Here is an 18,043-nt window from a genome sequence, read left to right on the forward strand (position 1 = left end):
TCTCATGACTCCGGGCGGGGGGTGCTCAGCAGTGGCTAGCGGCCAGAGCAGTGATGACTACAGTGTAGCTGTCTGCATGGTGATGGTGGCCAGAGGAACATGTCGCCTCCTCATGACCGAGTGTGGTGGGAAGAGCCCAGTGGGCAGCCTCCGTGAAGAACATCTAGAGAGGAAGGGGTGGAGAAACTCTGAACCTCTCTCCACCCAGCCACGTCTGGTTCTCTGAGCAGTACATCTAGAAGTCAGTCCTGGGTGCAGCCTGCACAGTTGTCCACATAGACGGGGATGACCAAGAGGGTGTGAGGACAAGGCCCTGGACTCCTGATCACTCCTCCAAAGCTCGTGGGCTGGAGGATGCAGAAGCCCCAGCCAAGGCGACAGAGTTGGGTGAGAGGGTATTTGGTGGACTTCTCAGCCTGGCTTCCACACTTGGGGCTTTTATCCATCAAGAGAAAGGTCCCGGGGAACGTGCTGGCTATGCTTGGAAGTCTCCAGCCCCCGGTTTGCAGCAGCTCAGCTGCTGTGAGAATTCCTCCTGCACCTGCTGGGGTGGGGGGGGATGCCTAATCACAAGCTCTGCAGTTTGTCACCATCTGTGTGGCCAGGGAAGGGTTATGAATGTGACACCTTTTGGGGCCTCGCATCAACTTGACGGTGGAACCGCTTCCTGTGGGCAGACCCTGGGCTCTCACCTACCCCTGGGCAAAAGGATGCTGCCGCAAGGGTTTGGTTTTGGTTGTTTGGGCTTTTTTTCCAATCTTTTTTATGATCAAGAACAAAGCAAAAGTGTCTCACTTCAGAATGTCACAGCTGAGTCTGTGGTAATATGCAGCCCTTAGGCTCAGAGACTTCTGCTCCTGACCCAACTTCAAATCAAATTAGGGTTGGAAAAAACGTTTGGGCTGTTAGCATTTTAACCACATCAGCCCAAGGGGCAGGGGCGGGCCGACCAGGCCTGGGAGGGGTGCGTGTGGGGAACCTGCCAGCTGGGGGACTTTGCAGGCCAGGCCAGGCTTTGGGGGGCTTCTCGGCGCTGGTAGCCCTCACCTGCCCAAACTGTCCCAGGTGTCGGCAAGTTGGTGGCTCTTCGTGGCTCTGCCCTGCCCTGGGCATCAAACCCTTGGTTAGCCTCCAGGCCCAGCCACCAGCAGCCGAGTCAGATGTGAAATTTCTACCCCACCAGGAGCAGAACACCCATGAGCCAGGGCAGAGTAGGGCTGGGACCCTCTGCACTGGGGTTTGCTGGGGGCCCTGGCGGGACCATGCTTCTACACATGGGCTCCCACAAGACGGCTCTCGCTATCCCCATGCTGTCCCAGCTCAGGGCGGGAGTGCACACAGGCACAGAGCATTTGCACCCAGATTGTACCTGGATTATTTGAGGTCAGAAACCTCTGCAAGACCCGCTCTGCCAAGTACCACCCTTGTGACACCAGCTGTCCCCTCAGAGGGTCAGAAGGAAGGGAGGCCCAAGGTCTGAGGTTGCTTGCTTTCCTGGGCGGGTTGAGGCCGCATGGCGTGGGCCCCACTCACTTCTCGGCAGCAGGCAGTAGGCACCTGGGGCTCCCCGCTGGGGGTGAGAGCGGCTGGACATGGGGTGTGAAGAACCCCCTCCGTCCAGCAGTGGGGGGTGGCTGAGGCTTCAGCGCAGGCTGCCAACCTGGCGTCCTCATGGGGATGTAGGTCCAGTCCTGGGGTGTTGTGTTCGGGGCCGTCACAGGGAGAGGACAGAGCGGGACCCAGGCCCTGGCACGACAGGCGCTGGTATCAACAACTCAACCCAGTTGTTTTTCCTGGGAAGTGTGGGTATAGTTTGACCCACTCCAGTGTCCTTCCGGGGTTGGCTGGGAGGAAATGACGTCACCACGGATGGAGGCGGGCCCCCGGCCAACACACAGGCCTCCCTGCAGGGATGTGGAGAATGTTAGCTTTGGGCTCGTCCATCGGGAGCTCTGGCGCTGACCCTGGGGTCCCAGCTGTCCCCCGGGAGGGGGCTGGGCCAGTTCCTCATCAGTGCACCTGCTTCAATGTCCCCTCCTGCCTCCTCTCCACCCCGCTCCCAAGGGAAACCAGGCTGTCACACACAGGGTGCTCACCTTCTGGAAGGTGCTCTCCATTCGACCACAATGCAGGACACCTTTAAGGAGGATGCACCTGTAAACAGGGCCCCCACTACAGAAATTCAGTTTATAAACAACGTCATAGGTGAGAGGCTCATGAAATCATGTGCTCCCATCAGTGACAGCTGGAGACAGAGCCTCCAGGCACAGTGGCCCCCGGGGAGTGGCTATAGCAGCCTGCTACCCCCAGGGGTGGGGCAAGGGGAGGGAGTCCTTGGGACTCCCACCCTTCAGCCTCTGGCTCAGCAGGCCATCGGGATACTTGCCCAGGTCTGTGACAAGGGCCCTCTCCTGCTGGGGGCTGATGCTGGGCCCAGGGCTCTCTGCAGTGACCAGGGGCTTTCTCTTTGAAAACACCCCCAAAAAACTCCAGAAAGCCACACACACGAGTGGACAACAGGGCTCTTGAAGGGAGACACAGAGGATGGAGTCTCTTTGCTGGGTATCCCTCTCCTACTCTTGGCCAGAGCTGGTTTGTCCCCTTTGGGGTCCTGGGGCCACCCCCTAAAGATTCCTGGCTGGCCAGGTGACTACTTCCTGACCACCCAGAAGGCCCAGAGAAGGGCCCTGCTTCTGGCCAGTACCCTTGTCCCCCTGCGGTGGGCAGAGCCCCCAGCCTATCTCTAAAGAGCCCACAAGCAGGTGCAACCAGCCAGGGAAGCCACTGCCCCCACAGCCATCAGGAGCCGGAAATACGGCCCCACAGAGCGCACACACTTGAACCCTCTCGGGGCCAGGCATGGTGTGGGCCCGGGGCTCCGTTCTGGGTGTCTTCAACAAGCTTCCAAGGAGAAACAACTGTTCACAATAGTTCACCCCCTGTGTGCGGAGCCACAGGCCTCCACACGGCCAGAAATCAGGAGAGAGGCTTTCTAGTTCCAAAGGATAAACTGAGGCAGGACCCCAGACCACCCCCCAGGGTTGTCAAATGAAGAATTATGCAATTTCAGGGCTGGGAAAGCACACAGAGTTCAAAAAGTCCAGCCACCCTTCTGAGCACCCTGGAGGGATGGCCACCAAGACCTCCTTGAATTCCCCCAGTGACGGGGTGCTTGCCCCTTTGCAAGGCTCCTTGCCCACCTCACAGGCTGCCTATGGAGACGTCTCAGCTGCTGGGCCTGAGGTCTGAACAGACCTCACCGCCACCACTGTCGCTGACCCCTCTGAGGGGTTTTTCATTCCTTTATTTCCTTGGACACTTGAACTTGCTAGTCTGATCACCGTTTTGCCCGTGTGTCTGTCTTGGGTCAGGGCTACAGCCCATGGCTGACGGACATACGTTTGGGAGGAAGCCCAGCCCCCAACCATGCCCTCAGCCCGCAGAGCACGGGGGACACCCCTGGAGCGGGGTCGTGTTCCGCTCACACCAAGGGCCGGTGAACGGGGTTCTGCCCCAGGCAGCTCAGAAGAGCCCTGCCAGGCCCTTCTCCTTCTCCCCTGTGCTATTGACGATCGGGGAGTCTGAGTCCCACTCAGGGGACCCAGGGAGGGTTCAGGTGCTGCAGGACACCAGGCTGAAACTCTGTGCTTCCCCAACAGCTTTCTGAGAACCCCGCGACTGCTGGGAGGGTCTCCCCGCCTGGGCAGGAGAAGGGGAATGAACATCTGAGTCTGATGGGAGGAGGGGAGGGACGGAGTAGGAGGCAGAGAGAGCCGAAAGGAAGCCCAGCGGCGGGAGCAGGCTCGGGCGCCCAGCCGCACACCCCAGGAGAGCCGCACTCCCGCGCGTCTGGGCTCCTAGCGGGAGATGGTCCGAGAACCCTGCGCGCTCCGTGCGGCATCTGGCCGCCTGAGGAATTGCTGGGCTGTGGATTTCTTCGGATTTTTGAAGGCATGTGGGGCTCCACAGCACTACGGGGTCTGGCTTCTGGGGTCCAGCTCTAAACAGAGTCTGTGCACCTTGTGGGCTGGAGAGCAAAGTCCCCCGGCGTGGACCATCAGAGCCTGTGTCGGGCGCCCCAGCTGCTTCTTGCATCATCCTCAACCTGCGCCGTGCTCTTGGGTCTCTACGACCAACGACCTTGGCCCTTGTCTCCCCTAAATACCCCAGCCTCTACTCTGGAGGCGATCTGGGAGCCCCAACCAGCTTCTTCTGGGCAAAGCCCCCAAAAACATGGGCTGTCTAGCCCCTGTCTCTGCACGAACTCAGGAGCCAGGCTGGCCTCTCTCTTAGAGAAACGGCCTCCACAAGCTACCTGTGTTTCCTGGAAGCAGCCCCCTTCTGGCCTGCACTGCCCCCCCCCGCCCTCTCTCCCCCTCTCTCCCCCACCTCCCTCGCAGCCAGAGCAGGTGGGGGGCCAGGCCCACAACCTGCCTGCCGGGACTCCTGTCTGCCACATTGCTGGTTAGTGCTTGGTCCTATCACCGCCGAGCCCCATAATGAGGGGCAGGACGGGGATTTATGAACTCATCCAGGCTCCGTGTCCACACCTGGACAGACGTGTTTCCAGAATGCCTTTTCCCCACCTCCTTCCGTCACAAGAATGGACTTTCTGTTTCGGCTACTCATGGACCCCATAAATCATAACCACAGTGTGTGTGTATGCGTGTGTGCGCCTATGGACAGAAAAGAGACTCACGCGGCTGTGTGGGCCCTTAGAGAAGGAGAAAGAGGCCCTCCCCCATTCCCCCCCCCCACTGCCACAGGCGGACACCATGCCCGGGTTTCCACGGAGCTGCCTGACTGCCCCAGACCGGGGTGGCGGGAGGGCAGACTCCCAGGCCCACGCCTCGCTACATGCTCGGAATCCATTAGGTGAGCTGACGACAGACGCCTCGGCATCCCCGCCTGTGCGCACACCCCGGACGGGGCCGGTGGCTGGCCGGACCCATTAAATGTGAGAGAACCAGCCCAGCAGAGAGCCCACAAATTAGAAGTGCAGGAAACCTCAAATGATGTGCAAAAAAAATTGTCAAGGTTACAAGAATTTTTCCATCCTTTTGCTTCATAACTCAGCATTTCTGATGGGAGTGATTTATGAGCTGGGGGACCTGGCAGGGGGACTAGGGGTGGGGAGGTCTGTGAGGCTGAGTGGGGAGAATGGGCAGGAGGGCAGCTTCCATTGGAGGCTCTGGGATTCCCGAGGCTTGGCCCCAAATAACCCGGAGCAAGACTTTGGAATGGGATCAGGCAGGAGAGCCAGATTTCAAATCTGGAAGGAGACTCAGCCCCAAGGCCCTGGAGGCCCGTGCTGGCTAAAGGGACCAGGAGCCCAGAGGAGGTGCCCAGAGGGCTGGGCCACCCCTTCCTCCCTCCTCGCGCATCCTGCAGCATCGGGGCTCAGCCCTCATCCTTCCCATGCACTTGTGACTGTCTTGGCCTCCTGGGGCCAGAGCAGGCCTCAGCCCTGCCACTAAGCTGGGGAGGGGTGGCCTTCACCTATCCCACGGGCGCTGGAGTGTCTCACTGTGAAAAAGGCAGAGAGAGGGACCTGTGGCGTCCAGGCCTGCGTTCCCAACTCCAGGACCCTGCAGGTGTTGGAGCAGGCACAGAGACCCTCCCTTTGGCCCCTGACACAGCTCAGGTTCCGATGCCCAACCGTGATGGCAGACACAGGCCTGGGCCCTCTCCCCACGCGGGCACTGCTGGTTCAGGGCCCCCAGACTGGGATCTCTGCCTTCTCTGGAGGAAAGTGCCTGCAGCTCACTTGACGCTGCTCAGAGGAAGGGTTTCAGGGAGAAGCGGTTTCCTCCGACCCTCGGCGCCTACCAGGAGGTAACTCCCACCCCGTGACCAGCCAAATGGTCAGGGGCTGGGGGACCAGGTCTTCTGGGTTGAAGGGGAGGGGCATTTCCCAGGAGTCACCGGGAGGGAGGCTGTTGGCCGGGGTGGAAACACACCGGAGCTGCACCCGAACAGGGACAGGGACAGATCGGTGTCCGTGTGGCTGAGTGACTGGCCCTTCACACATGCTTGAGAGACCCAGAGCGGTTTGCCCGGCACAGGGAAGAGTTAGGACAGGGGCCAACCTACAGAAAAGAGAGAGGTTGGTCGGACGAGGACTGAGCGAGCTCACTGGAAGGCAGGGTTTGCCCATCCAGAAGGCGTTGCCCGTGGTGCCGTGGGGTCACGGACAACCAGGCCGCCAGCAGCGCGGTGGGCTCCTGGGCACACAGGGGTGCTCGCGGTGGGGTGTGCTGGTTCACAGACGGCAGGCATGGGGGGAGGGGGGGTGGGGGCAGGACCCTGCAGGAGCCCAGCACCACAAGCAGTTCGGGTCCCTCTGCTCTTCCTCACCTACCCCCACGACAAGTCCCTGGGGCACCCGAAGGGTCAAGCACCCTCTTTGGGGTGAGAGAGACAGGGGGTCAGCAGAATAGTTGCCCCCCATGTGGCACAGAGCTCCCTTCCTGGTAGAAAGCCAAGAACCCTTTGGGGAGGGAGCCTGCAGGACAGAGTCCCCGCCCGATGTCAGGGGCTTGGCCTGCGACCCCCAAGTCTGCGTTTGAGACCCGCATCCCAGGATGTTCCCATGCAGGGCAGTGTGGGGAAGACAGATGGGAGAGGGGGGCGTGCAGAAAGGTGACGCAGAAGGACTCGGAGGGGCAAGGCCCCCCAGGGAGGGTGCAGGCACGGGAAACTGGGGCCTCTGGTGGGGGCAGGTGGGCCCTGCGGGCTGCCTCGGGCCACTTCCTTCCCGCCTCTCCAACCCCACCCGTCCATCTCTGTCTCCCCCCTGGCTAGGACTCCTGGCCCCTCTCCCCTCTCTCAGAATTAGGCCCATTTGGGAAAAGCCCCCCCAGAAAGGAGAATCACAGATCCGAGGCAGCCAGGTTCCAAGTCCCTTCCGGATCAGCCTCTGGAGACGTCAGCCAAGCTGGGCCCAGGCCTCTCGGCTCTGAGACTTGTCGCACAGGAGGGTGCAGTTTCCGGGAGCCCCGCGTGTGCAAGGGCGGACGGAGGAGAGGCAGGTTCTGTGCATCCTGCAGCAACACTCCTGCCTCCCCAAACCGTGTCTCCTCGTGGCCCAGAGGCCAGGCGCGGCCCTTGGCCATTCAGAAAGTGTCAGTGGACATCTGGGCAGCGTCGGAACTGGTACAAAGCATCCTGAGTCGCTGGTCAGAAGCCGCTTCTCCAGGCCTCGGGGGGACAGCCTCTTGCCCTTCCCAGGTCCTTATTATTCAGAACAGGCCCTTAGGACACGCTCCAGGGATCAGAGGCTACGGTGCCTGGAATCGTTCTCCTTGGTCTTTGCTGCGACAGGTCACTACCCCTGCCCTGACTTTACCAGGTGCTTCTGACACCCCAGCCCACCAGGACACCCCTGCCCACCTGGACACACCTGCCCACCTGGACACCCCTGCTCACCAGGACACACCTGCCCACCTGGACACCCAGCTCACCAGGACGCACCTGCTCACCAGGACACCCCTGCTCACCAGGACGCACCTGCTCACCAGGACGCACCAGCCGACCAGGACACCCCTGCTCACCAGGACGCACCTGCTCACCAGGACGCACCAGCCGACCAGGACACCCCAGCTCACCAGGACACCCCTGCTCACCAGGACACCCCTGCTCACCAGGATGCACCTGCTCACCAGGACACACCTGCCCACCTGGACACCCCTGCCCACCAGGATACCCCTGCTCACCAGGACACCCCTGCTCACCAGGACACCCCTGCTCACCAGGACGCACCAGCCCACCAGGACACACCAGCTCACCAGGACACCCCTGCTCACCAGGACACACCTGCCCACCAGGACACCCCTGCCCACCTGGACACCCCTGACCACCTGGACACCCCCTCCTACTTTGAGGCTTCAGCCCCTCCCTCGTACCCTCTAAGAGCTGGGGCTGGACTTCCCAGGAAGTTGCCCCCAGATGCTGCTGGCTCCCAGGCTCTGGAATCAGAACCTGGAGCAGGCACTGAATAGAGCAGGTGTGGGGATGGGAGGGGGCCCAGCTGCAGCTTCCCCGCAGGGTCCAGAGGTCCAGGGGCGTCCCTCTTCAGCAAGGAGCATTCAGGTCTCCTAGTAAATGACCCGCTCAGAGATGCACACCCTAAGAAGCACGTTCAGAAATCAGTGGCAACAACAAAGTTAATAATGCCAGTCACAGGTGTGCTGGCCGCCGAGGGTGTGCTGAGAGGCCGGGCCTCTGCAGGTCCCAGGTGTCAAATGGAAACTTTCCACCTTTAAGAAAAGGGCATGTTTTTCTTACTTCGGGGTTATGTGCATGCTAGTGTGGGCATGCACACGCGCGCACACGCACATAGGCGTGCATATGCACACTCACACCGATTCATACGCAGCCACACACCCCAACAACACCTTTACCTTCTAGAATGTTTTTCTGCAGCCCAACGCCCCAACTCCCCTTGACAGAAGGCTCTGTTCTTAGACGCAGTGGCCTCTGCTTTCTCACATGTGGGACGGCTCTGTTGGGGTTTCTTGCAACCCTGGGTGCTCCCTTCATCACCAGGCCAGGGCAGCAGTCTGCTCGGTGAGCAAAAGGGCCATCCTGCCGCCTCTCTGCTGGGCTCTCAGAGGCTCCTGGGACGGGCAGCTGGGTGGGACAAGGACCTCACCATTGCCCAGGGGGTGTGCTGAGGCCCAGATGCTGGGCTGCCTTTCCACGGGGCCCGAATACCTGGTCCCTCATTGGACAAACGCGGAGTGTGCAGACTCTCGCACATAGGATGCCTCTGACCCTCCCCGGTTCTCTCTCCCCCCTCCAGATCTCCGAAGACCTGAGCACTGAGAGGCTCTGCATGGATGCTGGTCAGGCAGGCTCCGGCAGCTGGCTCAAGTACATCCGGGTGGCGTGCTCCTGCGATGACCAGAACCTCACCATGTGCCAGATCAACGAGCAGGTAGGTGCAGAGTTTGCACACGGGCCCTCGGAGCGGTCCTTGGAGGGGCGGGGGGCTCGGGCCCCAGACCGATGAGAGGGGCCTGCCGAGGTGAAGGGTCGGCTGCAGCTCTGCCAAGGACTTTAGCCCAGCCCTGTCCCACGGCGGGGGCAGCGATTTGAAACTTGGCCAGCGCTGAGTTTCCGGGAGCTCAGCGACGCCCCACGGTTGCTCCATCAGAGACCTCAGCTGGCAGCTTGCCAGGGCTCAAGAACCAAAAGATGGTGGTTTCCATGAAGGAAAGCCGCGGGAGCGGCAGGTCCTGAAACCACAGGGGTCCCCTTCCCTGCTCATGTTGCCCCAGGAAGGGGTGCAGAGCCGGCCAATCGCTTATGAACTGTTGTCTCTGGGGCTCGGTCTGGCCAAGCTCTCTCAGAAAGGGTCAGCACTGCCCTCTGGGAGCGCCCTGTGATCCCTGTGGCTTCCCAGCCAGCCTGCGGAGGGAACCGGCCTTGTTTGGGCAAAAAAATCCTGGCCCCACTGGTAGCCAACTGATCTTTCCTGAGCTCGGTGGCCCTGACTTCAGCCCCTGGCCCCACCAGGGCCAAGGGACTTCTCACTTCTGCTGCCAACCCTCCTGAGGTCGAGGACCCCGCTCAGCACGCTGGATCCACGCTAGCGATGGTCCATGCTGCCCTAGGACCACAAGCACTGCTGGCCCTCATTCCTCGCGGTGGCTGTCTAGGCCGTGAGTGGAGCAGGATAGAAGATGCCATATGCAGAGTTTCTTTCGACCAAGAAGGCCACGCATCCCCAGTGCTGGGAGCTCTTAGTCTATGTCTTTAATTACAAGTTTGCAAGTGGCCCCTGGAGCCTCCACCCTCCAAGAGCCAGGCCCCTCGGGCACATTTCCACTGAGCTCCCAAAGCGCTGGGCTCCTCGGGATGTTGGGGGTGCCCAGCCTCTCCCATCAGAGCAGTTTGCTTTTGCCTATAATATCTTGGGGTTACACATGAGATTTCATCTGCAAAAGGGATTCCACTGCTTTCAAAAATGTTTTCAGAGACCACATAACAAAGGGTACATTCTCCCATCGCCTGTGCAAACCATTAAAAGCGGTTCGAGGCTCTTGACTTCAGAGAAACAGTTTTGCATTAAGAAACACAGAGAGCACACACCAGGGAGGTCCCTAGGACCCCCATAAGCTGCCCTCCGGCTCTCCCTCTTCTGCTCAGGCTCCTTCTCAGCCCTGGGGCCCAGCCTGGATTGAGCAGATTCCTGCTGGACACAAGCTGGTGCTTGCTTCACAAACCGGTGAAGTTTGAATCCACCGCTGCTCCTGGGATGTCTACAACTTGTACTTAGAACCCAGCATTTTGAAAATTAGGTGGGTTTTTTTCCGATTACAAAAAAATATTGCAGAAATTAAAGCAAAAGAAGAATCATAAAAAATTAGAACTTAAAAAAAATACTTTTCCTTCCTCCAAATGAAGGTGAAATGTGAGTGAAGGAGAATCGGATGTAGGCACATGGAGAGAGATTTGCTATCTAATGCCCCTTCCTCTGTGGACTGCGGTGTCCTCGGTCGTGTGTCCGGAAGCTGGGGGGCCGTGGAAGGAGCACCGTGGGGCCAGGCCCGGGAGGGCACTTCTGTGAGATACAGAATAGAGTAACGAAAGATTCGGATTCTTTATTTAAGAAAGATGTTTGCTAGTTTGAGCCAAACTTTAGTAGCAAAGTAGGTACCTTTTTGTGGCCAGCTTCTGGAAAAGCAAACAGATGTGTGAGCTTCTCAAAGAGGGGCCTGTCTTCAAACATCCTTGTTTTATTATTAAATTTCAGGGGAGCGTGCATGTCCGCTCCACGTGAAATGGACTGCTTTGCAGCAACGTCTTTCCATCTCTTTCCACCAGGGGATAGATACTTTCTGCTGGGACGGAATGATAGTCCTTAACTCTTACTGATTCTCTTAGCCCCATTTTGGTCTCCCAACGCTTACTGTTCCCAAGGGTCCAGCATAGGGTCAGAAATGCTCCCGGCTCTTTTACTCAAACCCAATATGACATCGAAAGTCCTTCAGACCCCTCCCACCTGCTGGATGTTTCTCTCCAGCACGGCCTCTGGGGATTAACTATCCCTACTTCAGCTCACAAGCTCAGCAGGAACTTGGGGTGCCCATTAAGCATATGCAACGCTGACATCACCCGAAGCATCAAAATTGTTCTACCTGGGGCATTTCAGATCCCCAGCCCTCTGAGGGAGAGAGGAGCCCCCCACCCTTGCATCACCTCCGAGGACCATGCGGCTGCTCCTGGTGTTACAGAGCAATGAGATGCCCGCCAGTGTCCCTCCCGGGGAGGCGCACCTGTAGGCTTAACCAGCCGTGTGGAGTGGCCTCCAAGTCACGCAGGGAAGCAGGAGTAGGGGAGATGCAGGAGGCTGGCCGCCCGGGCACCAGGTCAGGAGGTGCTCGGAAGGCTGTCAGGTGCCTCAATTTTCATCCCAAAGTCTTGCCTTTGCGTTTCAGATATCAGAGGAAAATGTGCAAATTGTGGGGCATAGTTTCCTTTGCAAAATAATACTAATAATTTTAAACTCTTATAATATGAGAAACTGCTCTTAGATAAATCCACACAGGACTCAATATTCGTTGGGTGAATAAAGCGAATTTTAGAAATGACTTTTTTTTAAATTATTTATTTATGTTGAGAGAGAGAGAGAGCATGAGCGGGGAGAGGGGCAGAGCAACAGGGAGAAAGAGAATCCCAAGCAGACTCCATGCTGAGCGCGGAGCGCAAAGCAGGGCTGGATCCCACAACTGTGAGATCACGACCCGAGCTGAAATCAAGAGTTGGACACTTAACCAACTGAGCCACCCAGGTGCCCCTAGAAATGTCTTTTTGAAAGGGATACAATAGACTGTTTTTAGTTAAAAAAAAACAAACAATTTTTTCAACAGTCTCCCCAAGGCTGACCTGCTCCCTCTCGGTGGCCACAGAAAGTGCCTCCATCCCCGTCCTGACTGTTGGAAACACCGGTTGCCACCAAGTGGAATAAAAATGTCCCTGAAATATTAATAATAAAACAAAGATTTTTGAAGACAGGCTTCTCTTTGAGAAGGAAACATTACATGATATTAATGGGGTTTCTCAGATTTCCGTAATCCCAAGGGTTTCAACCAGGATTTCCGGCACTTATGGACACCCCCTGCCACGCACACACACAAACGCATGGAAGTGAACAATCCCCCTTTCTCTCTCTCCATCTCACACACACACACCAGCTCCCGACGGCACGGACATAGAAGGGACAGCATCCAGACTGAGAGTCGAAGATCCATAATGCAGGGTGGGGTTTGCCAGATGGTTTTCAGAAGCTCAAGTCACATGACCTCAGCCTCAGTTTTGAGAGGACGAAGGAGATGGGGCAGGAGGGGGTCTCAGGGTCGAGAAGAGAACGTCTCTGAAGTCACAGCTCCCAGAAGAAATGATCGGGCAGAGGAGGAGGCAGCTCTGAACAGGAGACGTGCCCTCTGGAGAGAGCCACACATCTCCGTGAGCTCAACCCTGCCTACAGCTTCTCACTCGTGCCACGAGACCCCCCTCTTGGCGCCCTGTGGCTCTGAGAGGTCCCAGCCCCAGGGGGCCTCGAGCACAGGTGGCCTGCTTGTCACTCCGCTCTGTCTTCTCTGCGGCTCCGGATGGGGGAGCCCAGCTCAGCAGCGGCCACGCCGGGCCACGAATTTCCTCCTGGACTCAGTCCCATCAACTCAGCAGTGACTTGGGGCTTGCTACCCGCGTGGAGCCTGCAGACGGGTGGCCACGTTGCTGGCAACGAAGCGTCCACAGCAGGCAGCTGGGGGGATGGAGCTTTTCTCTGGGATTTTTGGGGGTGGTCAGATCACAGCCGAAGACACTGGGGTGCTTTGATTTACCTTTCCCGCTTAGCGTAAACAGAAGGCAAGGGAAAGCCCACGGGCACCTCAGTTCAGTCTGGGTGGCATGACGCCTCCTCCGGCCCCGGCGACTTCGCCTCCCTCTCCCGCTGCCGCCCGTCAGCTCCTGCTTTTCCTTTAGGAAAATCCGAGACACTCAGATCACCCCTGGGTGGTTCTTTCTCCTGCAGTTATGAGCAAACGAGTTTGTTTGAAATGTTTCAGGAGACAGACAGGGTCTGTCCCTGGATCGGTTTCAATGTTCAGAGTGAAAACAAGAGCTGGGGAGTAAGGCGCGCGCGGAGGCCTGGTCACCGCGCGGCTCTCTCCCGGTCCCCCCTCGCCTCCCCAGGGCAAGGATGTTGGTGGCGGACGTCACGTGGCCAGTGAGGCTGAGGATGGCGTGACAGGGTGCTGGGGTCACAAACAGACATTGGGGAGCATGACTCAGGGGCTCCAGACCCCCCCAGCACACCGAGGAGAGGCCGCGAGGCCCCCGCCGCACCACCACGGCCGGCCAGGCGGGGGGGGATCCCCAACAGCACCAGCACATTCCCCGGAGCAGAGGGGCCGGGGCTCCCCAAAGTGGAAGCAGACGAGCGTGTTAAAGAAAGGCATTTCGTTCGCAGATGAGCCGACGGATAACCACGCGGGCACGAGCGCTAAGGCTCGCTCGTAATGCAAACCCGGTGCTCCCGGCTGAGCGCGCTGCCCAGGCAGCTTCGCTTTTGCTTTCGCTTCCTCTCCCTCCACGCGGACCCCTCCGCCTGTCGCCCGTCGCCTGTCGCAGCGTGCGAGCGATCCGCCGGGTTGGCACTCGCGGGATGGCATCCAGCACCCTGTTCCTTCCTCCCTCTGCTCTCGTCCCCCACGATTTTCTAAATTAAACATTGTAAACCGATTGGCCGGTTTCAATGGTAGCTCGCAAACAATTAGATACAATTTCCCCTTTGAAATGAAAAGGGCAGGGGATTCATTGTAGCGTTTCTTGGCGGGTTTACAAAAGACTCAACATATATATCAAATGCCTTTGAGTCCGAAAGCTGCCGAATTTTACGGGGCCCTCTTCAGAGCAGATTCTCTCTCTTCGGCAAAGAATAAGATATAAATTCAACCGTGCCGTCACGATATGGGCTGTGATCACTTGTCAGGATTCATCAAATGGAATACTTTATTAGGAGACGCCACCTAAGAGGGCTGAAGCCGTCCCTCTAAAGGCGACCAGGAACGTTTGTGTATGCATAGACGCACTCTCCAGGTCCAAACTGCACCGCCAAGGCAGAGAGAAATGGGCTGGATTTTTCCCCACGTGTGTGCACCTGGGAAGGTGACCGGACAGAGCAGCAAGACCGTGAGGATGTGGACATAATTGCTTCAGCCCCGCAGGGGAAGACAGGAGCGTGGCAAGCCCCAGGCACGCCGAGCCGTCTCCTCTGTCGCCCGGGGAAAGGAACTGTTTGCGTGTCCCTGCTCTGGCATCCGTGGTTTTGTAAACTCCAAATGCTCAAGCCCCCAGGCAGCCTCAGGGCCCGGTGTCCGCAGCCTTTCCGAGGCACAGACGGCCCATGGTTTGGGGAGAGCAAGCAGTGAAGACTCACAGGAGCATTTGCAGAGTCCCCAAAGCGGTGAGACCACACGGGCCTCTTCAGGGGCCCCTTAGAGACAAAGAAGCCCGAGGACCGGCGTCCCCCCTCCAGCCGGGCCACTCTGATTCCACTCGCTGGGTGCTTGTCTCTCGTGAACAGACCCTCACATAGCACACCAGGGGCCTCCGCAAATTCCAGCACGATTCCCAAGGCCAGGACGGACAGACAGACACACCGAAAGACACTTCGCTCATGTTACCGAGACACTCCTTGAACGTTTCTCAAACTGGTCCAAGCAGGGAGCGCTGGGCCACCCTCATGTTTCTGAGAAATGCATCCACTCTGGGCGGCAGGGGGGCGGTGGGGGGAGTGTGGCCACCCCCCCACCTCCTCACTGCCCCCTAGGGTAGTTTGGGTGGAGTTCCTCATAATTTAAATTGTAAGGTTCTACAATTAAGTAGGAATGAAAATCATGGAACTTAAATCCCCATATTCAAGATGAGTGTCTATCCCTGTGAGTTGATTTGATATTTAAAAAACAAATTCGAGGAAGTGGACCAACCTGACAGCCATTTTAAATTTGAACTATTTGGTCTGAAAGAATGTTGTTAAGGGGACAGTGACGTTCGTCTTTAGCAAGGGTCTGTGTGCATGAGCATGGCCTGTGTGAAATCCAACTTTTCTCAAGCAATTTCCCCACCTGGTGTTGAGAACATGGCCGTTCACCCACTTGTGCCCGAGCTCCGTCCACCTGCAAGGACCCGCCTCCCCATGTCGGGACAGAGAGGAAGAGAGCACAGTTGTCGCTCGGAGGACCCGGGTTTGGTGCAGTTCGCCCACACTCGGTGGACCCGCCGACTTTGAAACAAGGACCTGACTTCAGAGCCGGTCTGTTTGGCCTCGTTCCTTTGAAAGCTCTTTAAGAGCAGACGTGGATTGGCTCCCGTGAACTCAGCTCTTGTGGCTACCCTCGCTCTCAGATCCTGAAACCAGAAGGAAGGTTACAGCTGGGCCTTGCCCAGCCGCACACCCGGAGCCCCGAGACAGGGTTTCAGGGGCCTGGGGGCTGCAGCTGTTTGGGGGGGGAGGGGGAGGTGGGGCTCTGGGGTGATGTCCCCTGCACGGCCCTTGTTCCTTTCCCCACAGCGGCTGACCTGGCATCAGAGGGGAGGAGCTCTGTCTCCTGGAGGAACAGACCCCCACCCCCCCCAAGGGGCGCACAGTGGAAGGGAGCTTACCAACCCACGTCAGGAATTTTGCAGGGGCTTCAGGAATCATGGATTACAGGCTCAGCTCAGTAAATGCGCAATCTGTAACGCCCAGAGGCCTCAGTCGCACCGAAGCCGAAGCCGGCCTTTGTCCCGGGAAGTGGGCAGAGCCCGCGGACCTGGAACTGTGACTTTCTCCGCGTGTCTGGCTGATAAGGCCTTTGTGCCAGTGGGAACAGGTCGTAAAAACACCCGGCTTCTGTGTGCACCAGAGTCGCCCTCACACCTCCTTGCCCTCGGCACCCGCGGAGTTCGGCAAAGTTCACGCCGATTCCTGTTCATCTCCCGCCCCCCTTCCAGGTGGAGGCAGATTGGGGACACCCCCGCCCCGCACCCGGCCCGGCCCTGCAATTAGCACTAATAGCGATTAATTCCATCTGCCGCTCAAAGTCCAGGCCACTGCCCTCGTGTCCTGCGCTCCAGCCCCGCCAGGTGCCTGGAGGACTGTCTCGCGGTCCTGGGCTGGGGAGGGGGTGCCTGCTGGGCACAAAACTGCTCCCCACGGCCAAGAGCGCTAGACCCTCCCACTGCTCCGTGGCTCTGGGCTGTGCCAGCAGCGGGAGCGTGGGTCCCGGGGAGGCTGGGCAGCCTGGGAGTGCGGGTGGGGGCTGCAGAGGGGTCCCAGCAAGGTCGGGCAGCCCTTGAAGCTGGGAGGGGTGTGGGGGCGGGGACCTCGGCGGCCCTGGAGTGCGGGTAGGGGATTCCAGGAGGTCCAGCAGCCCAGAGAGCCGGGGTGGGGGGGTCCCAGGAGAGCCACCGGCACTCGGAGAGGGGGGTGAGGAGGGTGGGGGGTCCCGGAGGCCGGGTGGCCCTCCGAGGGGGTCGGACGGGGAGGCGGAGAGGGGAGGCGGGCCGCGCCCAGCTCCCCCACCCGCCAGCCCCAGCCGGCCGGAGTAGGAGCCCAGCAGCCTGGCCAGAGGGAGGACGCGGCCCCGGGAGCCGCGCACGCACGGAGCGAGACGCCAGGTCAGAGCGGGGCCTCGGGGAGGGATGCGGCGGCGGGCGGGCCCACATTGCCCTCTAACGGGGCCCCGAGGGAAGCCGGCCGCAGACCCTCCTCTGTCCCCAGCCGGGCCCCAGCCTGCGCTGCACTGAATGCACTTGCCGGATGCGCTGGCCCATGGAAGGGTGCTGAGCCTGCTGAATGAATGACCCGCCTAACCAGTTGCGCGCTCGGGGCTTCCCAGGCTTTGTTGGAGTGTCCCATATACTTTGGACCCCATTTTGAAATGCAGTGGCTCAAGTGTGATTTTTGTGAAACAATTATTTGGCCACTGTCCTTTTTTAGATTCTACTCTCCATTTTAAAATCTCGTCACTAATTCGCGATGTATCTGAGAACAATTGCCAAATAAAATTAACGAGTACAGGGGAGAGGGAGTTTGTGCACTCTGTTGGTACCGCTGTGGTGCCCTGGGAGTAAATCCAGGCTAGGGCTGGGGACCCAGTGGGGCTTTGTGTGTCCTCTCGGGAGTTCCCTGCTGTTGTCCCGGGGTGAGTCAGGACCCGCGGTTTGTGAGGGAGTCCACAGGGACAGGGCCTGTGGAGGGGAAAAGCGGCCCGACAAGAGAGGAGGAAGCTCAGCCTCCTGGATGTTTCCCAGGGCCTGGGGGCGAGGGGAGAGGCAGGAGTGGTGTGCGGGCCATGTGCCCAGCTCAGTCTTTGGGTATCTGAGCTACGTCCCACTGCTGCTGGACAGTCTGGCCTGATCCCTCACCCCCAGGTCTTCCGTGAGGAGGGCAGTGCTGGAGGCCCTCCGGGGGTGGGTGGAGGGAATCAGTCTGGAGAAGCTGGGACCCCTGCATTTCCCGGGGCAGGTGGAATCATCTTGGTCTTTCTCTGGCCTCCTGGTCAGTCCTGCGGCTGGGCCTTCGGGCTCCTTGGTTACTGTTATCTGGATAGAGACCCAGGGTGGTAGGCAGATGATTGGCTGTTTGACATTTCTGGACTTGAGATGCAAGATCCCTGGTGTCAGCCCCACTCATGTGAGGAGCTGAGACCTGCCCCCCACCTAGGACCTGTCACTGCTCTCCAGAGAGGGCAGGGGGTCCCAGGCAGGGAAGACCCCGGTCCTCTCCCACAGTCACTCAGGCCTTTGGAACCCATTCCCTGGGTGCCATCCCAAACAGGCCTGCCCTGGTGCCCTTCTGAGCTGTAGGGTTTTCCAGATCTTGGCCACACCTCCAGGGCAGACGGCCCCTTTTCCAGATGTGTGTCGGCAAACTACAGAGCTCCTCAGAGTACTGAGGCTGGACGTTCCAAATTCACCTCCCCTTGACCTCAGAGTCTGCTTCTCCAGGCTGCAGGACCTACCCTGAGCCCCCTACACCCCTCCCTGT

At 59.0% G+C, this 18,043-nt stretch overlaps 1 protein-coding gene across 1 annotated transcript in view; it reads left to right on the plus strand.

The window, feature by feature from the left end:
* The window catches only part of PRDM16 (PR/SET domain 16), a 287,340-nt gene that overhangs the window by 233,183 nt on the left and 36,114 nt on the right, over positions 1–18,043 (plus strand). The window contains exon 4 of the mRNA XM_081816813.1: positions 8,804–8,938. Within this exon, the coding sequence (XP_081672939.1) occupies positions 8,804–8,938 (135 nt within the window). The remainder of the gene's footprint in view (positions 1–8,803; positions 8,939–18,043) is intronic.

Source organism: Leptonychotes weddellii, chromosome 4 (genome assembly GCF_054177405.1).
Source record: "Leptonychotes weddellii isolate Sample4059 chromosome 4, ASM5417740v2, whole genome shotgun sequence".
In the NCBI taxonomy this organism is placed as follows: domain Eukaryota; kingdom Metazoa; phylum Chordata; class Mammalia; order Carnivora; family Phocidae; genus Leptonychotes; species Leptonychotes weddellii.